Below are 12,873 nucleotides of genomic sequence, written 5' to 3' on the forward strand. Positions count from 1 at the left end.
CTCTAATCCATCTTGAATTAATCTTCGTATAAGGAGTAAGGAAAGGATCCAGTTTCAGCTTTCTACTTACGGCTAGCCAATTTTCCCAGCACCATGATTTTTTAAAGTTGCAATAGTATGATATTTGACAAAATTTTATTACATCAGAAAATTGATCAAATCCTAGAGTTGGCAAAATATTAAACAATACCAAGTTAGTGAACCTTTTTAGGGTTATTTAGATGCATGTTTGAATGTAACTCACCTGACCAAAAATAAAGGGAGAAGTGGGAAATAACTTTTACAGTATCCCCAGTGGTGCCTTAGAATGGTGCTTCCCAAACGTTCTGGGACTGTGACACAGGCAGTCTAGGGTGCATTTAATCCCTTTTAGTCGTGAAGTAACCAGATAGACACAGCACGTACTGAGTTTCTAATTAAAAAGGAATTTGTGCATCACCTTCTCGTAACATATTCCATTATGCTGCCCCCAACCCTTGCTTTTTTAAAGTACTTTTTTCATTCCCTTCTGTGGTCTTTTTTTCTAAACCCCACCTGTGTTTAGACTCATACAGGCTTCTCTATCCCATGTACAAATTATTCTTCTCTGTCACGTTTTTTTTCTGTTTGTTTGTTTTAAGACGGAGTCTTGCTCTGTCGCCCGGGCTGGGGCACAGTGGCACGATCTTGGCTCACTGCAACCTCTGCCTCCTGGGTTCAAGCAATTCTGCTTCAGCCTCCTGAGTAGCTGGGATTTCAGGCATCCGCCACCATGCACGGCTAATTTTTGTATTGTTAGTAGAGACAGGATTTCACCATGTTAGTCAGCTGGTCTCAAACTCCTGACCTCAGGTGATCCGCCTGCCTTGGCCTCCCAAAGTGCTGGGATTACAGGCGTGAGCCACTGCGCCCGGCCCTTTGTCACTTTTTATTGGTACCCAGTGAATTTTATCCTTTGTGAACAGGGTCTCATTTTTCCCAGCAGAGGAAGGTCATCTTGAGTAATGAGCAGTCTACCCTCAGTATCACTTGCACATTTAATCAGTGTGCTCTGAATTTCTGCTTCTAGATCCTTAATAAAAATACTGAAGAAGATAACTCCCTGGGCCAGCCCTGCGGGCTTCTGTGCTTGGATCCCAGCAGGGTGTGCACTCTTCAAGTCCAGTTTTCACCCACCACATATGTTTTATGTTGTTGGAATATTTTATTCAACAGAAGTCGAGAATACAAAAATGAGAGGAGGTTGTTTTTGTGTTTCTGGTTTTTAGATATTTGTTAGTTTCTAATATACATGTAATATGTGTTTACCGTAGAAAAAAATTAGAATTATAGACGACAGTAAAAAAAAAAAAAAACTGACCCCGGCCAGGCACAGTGGCTCACACCTGTGACGCCAGAACTTTGGGAGGCCAAGGCGGGTGGATCACCTGAGGTCAGGAGTTTGAGACCTGCCTGGCCAACATGACGAAACCCCATCTCTACTAAAATACAAAAATTAGCGGGGCGTGTGGTGGGTGCCTGTAATCCCAGCTACTTGGGACGCTGAGGCAGGAGAATCACTTGAACCTGGGAGGCAGAAGTTGCAGTGAGCCGAGATCACGCCTTTGTACTCCAGCCTGGGACAAAGGGAGACTTCATCTCCAAAAAAAAAAACTAACCCTATAATCCTGCTATCCAGAAATAATTCACCACTCTTAGCATTCTGATGTATTTCTTTTTCCTATATCAGTATCATACTGAATATTTAATTTTGAATCCTGCTTTTAAAAATTAAATATTAGAGTCCAGGCACAGTGGCTCATGCCTGTAATCCCAGCACTTTGGGCAGCTGAGGTGGGTAGATCACGAGGTCAGGAGATTGAGACTATCCTGGCTAACATGGTCAAACCCCATCTCTACTAAAATTACAAAAAATTAGCCAGTTGTGGTGGTGGGCACCTGTAGTCCCAGCTACTTGGGAGGCTGAGGTAGGAGAATGGTGTGAACCCAGGAGGCGGAGCTTGCAGTGAGCCGAGATCGAGCCACTGCACTCCAGCCTGGGTGACAGAGCGAGACTCCGTCTCAAAGGAAAAAAAAAAAATTAAATATTAAAGCATCAAATCTTTAAGAACATAAATTTTACATGACTACATTATTCCATCATTTGTACATCGTTTGTATATAGTATGATGTAGTTAACTATTTCTTACTACTGGATGGAAGGGCTTTTCCCAATTTTTTAGCTTTTCGTAACAAATGTTCAATTAATATTCTCTGTATATATGATGACATCTTTTGCTTTAGGTAAATTACTAAAAGTAGAATTACTGGAACAAAGGGTATAAATAGTTTGTAATGCTTATTATCTGAATCAAAATTGCTTTCCAGAAAGATTTTTCTGTAAATTGTTCTCTTCTTGCCCATTTACTTGTTAGAGGTTTTGTACATCACTCATACATTTATTCGAACTCCTTATATATGTATTAAGGATATATTTAGGTAGACTTTTTTTTTCTTATTTTGGCACATTTTTGTCTTTTTTTTTTTCCAATTTTTAAATAATAAACTTACTACTTTGGAATGATTTTAGATTTACAGAGAAGTACACAGATCGTACAGAGGGTTCCTGTATACCTCTTACTCAGTTTCCCCTAATATTGATGTCTCATGTGACCATGTTCATTCGTCCAAATTTTTAAAATAACATTAGTACATTATTATTAACTCTGATCTTTATTGTGATTGCACCAGTTTCTCCACAATTTTTTTTTTTTTTTTTTTTTTTTTTTTCTGTTCAGGATCCAATCCAGGGTCCCAAAATTGCATTTAGGCCTTTGGTTTTTTTGTTTGTTTTTTTGCAATAAGTTTTTTTAGTTTTTTATACTGATAATTTTAGTCTGTTTTGCAGTTTCTTCTGTTGATATTATCTTTAGAAAATTCTTGCCCGATAGGTGTCACATGGCTAAAAATACTTTCTTTCAGTTTTATTGTAACTTCTTACTTTCTTTTTTTACATCATCCCTTAACTATTTTATCTGGAATGTGTTTTAGTATAGAGTATGAAGAGAAGCATTAACTTTGTTTTTTTCCCAAATAGTCACATAGTTACCTGTCCAAGTACTATTTACTGAATAATGTTAACTTTATCAACTGACTTGTATTAATGTTGTATGCCAGATTTTCATATGTACTAGATTTTGTTTCTAGACTACCCTGATTGAGCGATCCATTCATTCTTTGACCAACATAATGCCAATATATTTTAATAACTGCAGCCTCACTTATAATTGTACTCAGTGGTAAAGTACATTTCTCCATTATTTTTCTTAGTCAGAATTATTGGAGCTATTTTTGCTTACTTATTTGTGTGTAAGAATTATAGAATCACTTTGCCAGTTTTCAGAATATCTTTTTGAGTCCACAAAACCTATAAATTACAAATCAGCATCTTTGCAGTTTTCCCATGCTGAGACATAAGATGTGTCTCTGTCTTTTAAGCCTTACAAATATTCCTCCCATAGACTCCTAAACTCAGAGATCATATTATTCTTGTTTCCATCTGTAGTTTTATTTAGTTCAATCCATAAACCTTTAAATGCCAAAGCACTGAGGATACAAAGAGGTCCCTGACCTTGAGGAATGTGTACCATGAAAGAAGAGGCAGCTGTGTAAACCTCTTACCACTTGGAAATAATCTGATGGAGATATATACACACATACCCACGCACACACCTATGTATATGTGTATGGTATTCAGAGAAGGGGTGGTGACCCCATTTGGGGGTTTAAGAAAGGCATTCTGGAAGGAGGTGCTCCTGAAGAATGACCAAGAATCAGCCAGACAGAAACCCTACTTAAGGATGAGCTGGGTGGGCTGCTGGGGGTGATAGTGTGGGTCAAGAGGATAACACAGGCCAAGACATAGATGGGAGGTTTGAATGGTTTGGTTCGTTCAGAGAACTATCCATAGTTCTTTATTGTTATAGTATGAAGTTCAGGGTGGGGAGTGGCAGGGTACGAGGCTAGAGGGATCCTGTCCATGGTAGGGATTCACTGGAGGATTTTAAGCAGGAAATGAACATGACTATATGTGCATTTTATATAGAGCCTTCTGCATTTATGTGAAGTTTGTTGGGGGTGGTGGGAGTGGGTGAAACTGAAGTATAAGACAATAGTCTTTGCAGAGGCTGCGGGACAGAAGACTGCAGTCTCTACCATCCTGGAGGAAAGCAAGGCAGGAACCGATTTGAGAGGCAATTAGGAAATAAAACGGGCAGTACTTACTGGTTACTTGATACAGAAACGATAGCAATCGAGATTGACACTGCAATTTCTAGTGTGGTAGATCGTGTTGACCCCAAACAAAATAGATTCTATAAAGGAAGGGTAGGTGCATACAGCAAGGATGGTTAGCTTAGTTTGGTTTTGTCCCTGAGGGCATTCACGGTGCCTGAGGCAGGGGATGTGCAGGTGAAACTTGTCCAGTTCAAAGATCTGAGAAGCCCAGGCTGGAGTCACAGGTTGGGGTGTCCTCAGCATTGAGGTAGTTGAGTGGCTGGGATTGCCACAAGAATGAATGGGATTGCCTGGGGAGAGGATTTCAGGTTAGAAGAACAGGCAGTGGGAAAAAGGATGGACTTAAGTAATGCCTGCATTTTGGGGGTCGGTAGAGAACAAATATTTAGGAAAAGTGTGAAGACAAATAGTTAAAGAAGTAGAAAGAGGCCAGTCAGGATGGCTCACACCTATATCCCCAGCACTTTAGGAGGCCAAGGCGGGAAGATTGCTCGAGACCAGGAATTCAAGATCAGCCTGAGCAACATAGCAAGACCTCATTTCCACAAAAGATTAAAATATTAGCAGTGCATGGTGGTGCATGTCCGTAGTTCCAGCTACTCGGAAGGCTGAGGCAGGGGATTCTTTGAGCCTGGGAGATTTCTCTGTATTTCTGTATCACTGTGCAGTTTTCTTTCATGCAGCCTTGCTGTAAAGCACCCTTTCTCCCTAAATAAGGAACTCAGTTACCAAAATGGATAGCTGCTAGCTCCAGACTTGCATTAACTTAGCAAGTCCCAGCCCCCCACGCCAGGACCACCACAGCCTGTTCTGAGGTTTGGCTTCCTCTCCTCTTTGGTGTTCTGAATGGGTGCCTCACAGCCTGGCTGCTCTTTGCTCAGCCTCAGGCCCGGCCTGCTGTCCTGGGCTTACTCCCTGCCACTCTGGTTCCCTGGCTCTGTGTTTCCCATTCTCATGGGTTCTGCTCTGGCTTCTGCATGGTCCTGCTTTGATGCCTGCAGAAGCCCAGCCCCTTGCTATCCAGTGTCTGTCCCTGCTCCCAGCTAAGGGGCTTGGTTGTTTGGGTTGGTTTTGTTTTTGCAGGGGTGAAGATGGGAGGGAATAGCTCTTGAAAGACCTCTCTGATATTTTGTGGGGTTTGGAGTGTTGGTTGGTTGGTTGGTTGGTTGGTTTTTGAGACGGGCTCTCAGTCTGTCACCCAGGCTGGAGTGCAATAGCATGATCACGGCTCGATGCAGCCTCAACCTCCTGGTCTCAAGCAATCCTCCCACCTCAGCTTCCTGAGTACCTGGGACTACAGGTGTCACCATCATGCCCAGCTAATTTTTGTACAGATGAGATTTCATCATGTTGCCCAGGCTGGTCTCAAACTCCTGGGTTCAAGTGATCCACCCACCTTGGCCTTCCAGAGTGGTGAGATTACAGGCCTGAGCCACAGCACCTGGCTCTGATCCTTTGTTGAACAAGCAGTGGAAGAGTGTGTGGTACCTGAGGTCTGGCCATCAGGGAGCAGGAGGGTCTGTCACATTCCCAATTAGAGATGATCCTGGAAATGTCATTTATTCTTCGCTCTTCTGATAATCTAGTATATACTGATCTCCTTTTGAACTCCAGCAGCTACTCCCAGAAGAAGCAAACTCTAATCAGGTCCTTCAACCTCTGTCTTAGAAAGGGGGTGGGTCGCTGTCTGCTGTTCCTGCATGAAGATTCTAGAGCAGAGCATGAAGGATCTGTTAGCAGAACTAGCCTAAGTGTTATGTAGGTGGGCTTCACAATCTCTAATCATATTGTAATCTCTTCTGTATCCCTAATCTCTGCCTTTAATGGATGTAGCGTAATGTCCTTTGGAACAATAAAAATAAGTTTAGAACCAAGCACTTATGTTTGTCTCCCTGAGCTAGAAGTAAAGACAGAACTAGTGTCTATTTAGATAATATAAGGTAACCCTCCAAAAGCATCTTGCTCTTCCATATTTATATCTTCCAAGTAGGGTATACAGTGATTTTTTTAAGCCAAAGTTAAATGAAACTAAGGGTAGGAAAAATCAGATACAATGTATTAATACAAAATCCAAGCCCTGAAGTCCTGAGCTCCTCCCCTCTAAGTAGGACATTTTTTTTAAATGTCAAACCTGCACAACACTCACATATATTGATTTATCAACTAAACTTTTTGCCACATTTACTTTATCCAGACATCTCAGGTATTGTAAAGTCAAAACTGACTAGGAAAAAGCAAACATAAATTACCAAAAACATTCACAGTGTCTCTAGCCCATGATCCTTTGTTCTTCTCTCGTTGGAGTTAACAATGCTGCTGTTAAAAAGAGTGTGTGGGCCAGGCACAGTAGCTCACACCTGTAATCTCAGCACTTTGGGAGGCCAAGGCGGGTGAATCACCTGAGGTCAGCAGTTCAAGACCAGCCTGGCCAACATGGTGAAACCCCGTCTCTACTAAAAATACAAAAATTCACCAAGCATGGTGGCAGTTACCTGTAATCCCAGCTACCTGGGAGGCTTTGGCAGTAGAATCGCTTGAACCCAGGAGGCAGACGTTGCAGTGAGCCGAGACTGCACCATTGCACTCCAGCTGGGCAACAAGAGCAAAACTCTGTCTCAAAAAAAAAAAAGAGTACATAGACAAAAACAGAAGCCATGTCTCAAGGTGTAGATCACTTTCTTTGTGAAATTGATCACAACTACATGCACTGTGGTATCTTGGATTGGATCCTGGAACAGAAAAGGGACATGAATTGAAAAACGAGTGAAATCTGAATGAAGTCTGGAGTTTAGTTGTCACGTCTTGGTGTTAATTTCTTAGTTGACGACTGTGCCAGTCATATCAGATGTTAACTCTGGGGACATAGGGTGAAGGGGACATGGGAATTCTGTACTGTCTTTGCAGCTTTTCTTTAAATCTAAAATTATTCCAAAATAACAAGTTTATATTTTAATAAAAAATGTATTGAGAAATTTTCTAAAGTTTAAAAAAACGCAAGATAAGTCTATGCTCTGTAGGCACTGCCTTTCATTCACGGTGAAATTCGCTGGCAGGAAATTTTTAAATAAATGTCAGTATTTAATATTTTCACTGCTGCCTCTAGGTGGCAACAGATGCCACTGTGTGCTCTTCCTCACATACTGCTGTGTTTTTCCTCTTTAATAGGCTTTGTCACAACAAACAGAGTAAGGTGTATCTTCCAGAACCACCTTTTCCTCATGCAGAGGTAAGAAAACAAAATCACTGGGACATGGAAAGGAAACAGTGTGGATAACCTGAAGCAGATGCAGACAGCAGGTCGTTAGATAAAACAGATCCCCAAGTAAACCTGTAGACCCCTTTGCCTCCCAAGTCAGACACAGGGAAGTATTTTAACTCAAGCTTCACTTGTTTTCCTTCTATTAACACTTTCTGTTGCACACGTGGAGCAGCCCTTCCCCAAAATGCTGGGGGCCACAGAATTGTTTCAGACTTGGGATTTGGGAATATACTTACTGGTTGAGCATCCCAAATTTGAAAGTGTGAAATCAGAAAGCTCCAGTGAGCATTTCCTTTGAGCATCATGTTGGTGCCCAAAAAGTTCAGATTCTGGAACATTTTGGATTAGGGATGCTTAGCCTGTACTATGTTCATCCAATTCATAGCCTGCTTCTATTCTACTGACCACATGAGGAATTTTATTTTGATACATACTACTAACTTTTTAAATTGGGTTTATGTATTGGCAGAGTGTTCTTTCCAGTTATGTGAGTCATATATGTACATTTTTCATGATGAAAATAACATTTCAGTTCAAAAAATAAAGGCTTCTTCCTCCCTCACAGAACAAATGGGTGTTTTCTGTATAGCTGAATACCCAGCTTTGTTGTCAGGTTCTTCTCACCCAAGGGTACATTATGAACATTTTTCTGTGTTTCATGTTATTATTGCTCTACTACAATGAAGCTAACAAACAGTAGTTACTCCTCTTTTTGGTTATATTTTCACTCAAAGGTTGTCTAAATTAGTATCACCACCTTAGAAGACTGACAGTTTCGGCCATGCGTGGTGGCTCACGCCTGTAATCCCAGCACTTTGGGAGGCTGAGGCGAGCGGATCACGAGGTCAGGAGATCGAGACCATCCTAGCTAACACGGTGAAACCCCGTCTCTACTAAAAATACAAAAAAATTAGCCGTGCGTGGTGGCGGACGCCTGTAGTCCCAGCTACTCGGGAGGCTGAGGCAGGAGAGTGGCGTGAACCTGGGAAGTGGAGCCTGCAGTAAGCCAAGATTGCACCACTGCACTCCAGCCTGGGCGACAGAGGGAGACTCCGTCTCAAAAAAAAGAAAACTGACAGTATCTGCTAAAGCTGAACAATGCACTGTATGCCTCAGCAGTTTTGTTCCTAAAGTATACATCAAACAGAAATGCATAGAGATGTTACCAAAAGACACACATACAGATCTAGAATTTGGTCAGGTGTGGTGGCTCACAGCTGTAATCCCAACACTTTGGGAGGCGAGGTGGGAGGATCACTGGAGGCCAGGAATTTGAGACCAACCTTGACATAATGGCAAAACCCTGTCTCTACAAAACAATACAAAAAATTAGCCGGGTGTGGTAGCGCATGCCTGTAGTTCCAGCTACCCTAGAGGCTGGGGTGGGAGGATCACCTGAGCTGAGGGAGTTTGAGGCTGCAGCGAACTGTGATTGTGCTACTGCACACCAGTCCGGGCGACAGAGCAAGACCTTGTCTTAAAAAAAAAAAAAAAAAACTGAACTTTTTGGTAATAGTACTGAAATTTACTCAAATGCCCATCAACAATGGAATAGATTTTGTGGTATAATCACACAATACCTTACATCACTGTGAACAAATAAGCTCCAATTACATGCAGTGTACATAAACTTCACAAACATAATGTGAGTGAAAAATCCAGATATAAAAGAGTAGATATGGTATGATTTTATTATATAAAAGTTCAAAACACAATACAGTAATCTGTGGTATTAGATGCCAGTGATCCTGGAGGGGAGGGGACAGTAGTGACAGAAAGGGGACAAAGAGGGATTTCTGAGGAGCTAGTAATGCTTTATTTCTTGATGTACATGTGCTCACCTTGTAAAAAATCCATCAAGGTAAGAGTGAAGGCCGGAATGAATCCTGTGCTGTTGGATAGAATTGATGGTATTGGTGTGAACTCCTATTTTCAATATATGTAGATAGACACAGAAAGAAATACACTTGTGCATGTGTGTGTATGCGTGTGTCTGTGCACATACGTATCTTCCAACTCTGGCCAGAGAGAGGGCCTGGGAGAGTTACATGCCACTAACTGAGGAACACATTTAGCTCCCAGATGTCTGTTTCTAGATACTATTCTCCACTAAAAGGAACCAGGCCTCTTTGGAAAATACAACATGAGGCTGAAAGATCTTGCTGTGCGCTCAGAGAATGATGGGTCAGAAGCCACATCTGAGATCACTGGAACATCAAAATAAATAATGCTAGTAATGAATATAATCCATTGAATAACAGAAACTCCCACATCCATAGTGAGGTAACTGAGTACGTAGGCAAGAAGGGAAACTTCTTCCAACAGTAAACTCACATAATTAATGTAGGAAAGAATCTTAGAATTAGAAAATCACCATTTGGCAGCCACCGCAGTTATAATTTATTCCTGCAAGAAACACCAGTGGGTGCTAAAACCAACAAGTGAAAATTGTATGAAGAACTAGATCATTTATAGTCCCAAAAAGTGTGTCCCCACAAAATTCATGTTTATTACAAAGAGAGAAATAGTAACTGGAGTTTGGACAAACTTGACATATGCAATCAACGTTAACATCACCAGTAATTGGACTAATTGACACTGCATGGCTCTTAATGCAAATTATTGAGAAAACAGCATGATTTCTGTGAGCCTGCTGCTAAAAATGCCTCACCTGAATCTAATGAGCATGCTCAAGTTGAGGATGCTCAACAAAATAACTGATCTGTACCCTTCGAGAATGCCGGAGACCTAGGGGACAAGGGAAGACTGAGGAACTGCCAAGAGAATGAAGAGTTGTGGCAGATACATGCACTCCATGGCCCCGCTGGATCTGGAAATGGAAGAACTTGTTTGTTATCTTGTTTGTTTGCTATTAGGAGCATTGATAACAGTTGGTAAAGTCTGAATGGGGCATGTAGATGAGAGGGGGCAGTATTGTGTCAGTGTTCATTTGCTGCTTTTGATGAGTGTACTGTTACAATACATCCATGTTAACTGTGATTATCTCCCCACTCATTTCTTTGTCAAAATTATAATCCTTCCTCAACTAAGGCAGATAGACTGTTTTTACATAGAGCATGTCAGTGCAGATAGATACGTTTAGGAATTTAGTTTTAGAGTTTTGTTTTATTAGAGTTAACTATTTAACACGTATTTCAACAAATGTCCTGCTAATTACTTTAAATGTAATTGCTGTTTTCATACTGTAAAGGAGAGATCTTTTATGAACCAGGATGCCAAGCAGAAGGTTTTGAAGAAGTTAGTTTTTGGTTGCAGTAGTCTAAATAGTATTTCAGCAGCCAGGGTTTTTGCAAGCTGTGTCAATGCCATAGTGAAATACAGGCTAGAAATATTATAAAAATGTCAGAAAATTAAGTGTGGCAAAATATCTTGTGGTGGACTTTGCTCTTGAAAGTCTATTTTGCTTCCTTTGCAGTCAGCCTTGCTGTAGAGCTTGTTTCCTAGGAGTGTGATCACATTCTCACTCACGCACCTGTCACAGATGACCTCGTGCCATTTAGAGTTAGGAATGTGAGTACACTGGTCGCACCATCAGGGTTCCTCAGGTGCACCTGTCATTCTTAGGGCACGAGGGAGTCGACCCTTGGTATTGTTACCATTGCCCATGAGAAACGATGGTTCTGCCCTTCGTACTGGTAACAAATTACTGTCCAGAATTCCTGCCCCACAGCTTCATTTCCGCTGGTCAGATGCAGTAAGTTAGCTAGGGTAGATCCAATTGGCAAAAAATGATGAATTTATCTTAGTTTCTGTGCATTGATCAGTAGAGCTACAGGAACTATAGATAATGCTTAAAAGTGACTTAAGTGTGCAGAGACCTGCTGCTATTCTTAGAATCACATTCATTGTCTTGACATCTCTGGATACAATAGATTCCTTTTGACAGCCGCTCATCCATTTAACTGAGACAGTTAATGATTTTGGCCATATAGGTTATAAAAAGAATGTCAGTTTGACTTGCAGACTACCTGGAAGGAAAGTGGGAATTCAATGTTTGCTCCGGCTTTACTATTCATATTCCATCCAAGCATGCGACAGCTGATAAAGATCTCCGGGATAGTGTTAATGTCTTCCTAATACAACCAGGTCTCTTTAATTAAAGATGAGGTCTTCAAGGTGAAGAGAGTTTGGCTTCTGTTTGGGGTGTGTCCCATTCTGACCACATCCCCGCTCTTAGGGTGACTTCATTTGCACTTCAAGGTGTTGGCCAGGGCCCTCTCATGCACCATGTGTGGCCACAGGATTGAGCCTATCACAGACCATTGCTTTATCCATGAAACAGCCTCCCAGAGTAGTGCTTCCTTTGGCCTGGTTGATATTTAGGGTCTGTGAAGTCTGGGTGTCTGCCCTCTGAATACTGGGGTGGGGCGAGGAAGCCTGGGTGGCAGGCACAGTGTCTGAGGCGTTACGAGATGCCATCTACTCGTAAGTGTCTTTGCTGTTGCCTTGAATGGGCCTGGCACTGGGAGATGATTGTCAAGTGTGCTGTAGGGGTGACTCTTGGTTCAAAACACACGCTTGAAAGAACGCTTTGAGGCTGCGAGGTACCTTTTTTTTTTTTTTTTTTGGAGACAGAGTCTTACTCTGTCGTCCCGGCTGGAGTGCAGTGGCGCAATCTCGGCTCACTGCAATCTCCGCCTCCTGGGTTCACGCCATTCTCCTGCCTCAGCCTCCTGAGTGGCTGGGACTACAGGCACCCGCCACCATGCCCGGCTAATTTTTTTGTATTTTTAGTAGAGACGGGGTTTGACCATGTTAGTCAGAATGGTATTGATCTCCTGACCTTGTGATCTGTCTCCCAAAGTGCTGTTGTTTGTTTTTTTTTTTTTTAATTTGTGTCTTTTTTAGTGACAGGGTCTCAGTCACCCAAGCTGGGATACAGTGTTGCAGTCATAGCTTACTGCAGCCTTGAACTTCTGGGCTCTAGCCACAGTATCCAACTAACTTTCTTTTATTTTCTGTACAGACAAGGTCTTGCTTTGTTGCCTAGCCTGGTCTCAAACTTCTGGGCTCAAGCAATCCTCTTGTCTTGGTCTCCCAAAGTGCTAGAATTACAGGCGTAAGCCATTATGCCTGGCCCCCGTTTCTTAACATAACTGTCTGTGTTACGAGGACATTACATTTCTAAAAGCCAGTTTGATCTCTGTCATGCGTGTGCCTGTGTGCGTGTGTGTGCATGTGTGCACACACGTCCACATGCTGTACACATTCAGAGAAGCTTCTCTAGTAGCAAACAACAGAAATGATCCCAGAAAATACAGTCTTTGGTCTTGGTCCTTATTCAGTTGCTGCAGTAGCGTAAGCCTCTAGCTTCACAGGAGGAGGTCCTGTGCTGGTAA

General features: G+C 42.0%; 1 protein-coding gene across 1 annotated transcript in view; it reads left to right on the forward strand.

Annotated features, from left to right (window-relative positions):
- Window positions 1-12,873, forward strand: part of INTS9 (integrator complex subunit 9) — a 90,690-nt gene that overhangs the window by 63,141 nt on the left and 14,676 nt on the right. The window contains exon 9 of the mRNA XM_011944553.1: window positions 7,420-7,480. Coding sequence (XP_011799943.1) covers window positions 7,420-7,480 — 61 coding nt within the window. The remainder of the gene's footprint in view (window positions 1-7,419; window positions 7,481-12,873) is intronic.

This window comes from Colobus angolensis, unplaced genomic scaffold (assembly GCF_000951035.1).
Source record: "Colobus angolensis palliatus isolate OR3802 unplaced genomic scaffold, Cang.pa_1.0 Scaffold233, whole genome shotgun sequence".
In the NCBI taxonomy this organism is placed as follows: Eukaryota; Metazoa; Chordata; class Mammalia; order Primates; family Cercopithecidae; genus Colobus; species Colobus angolensis.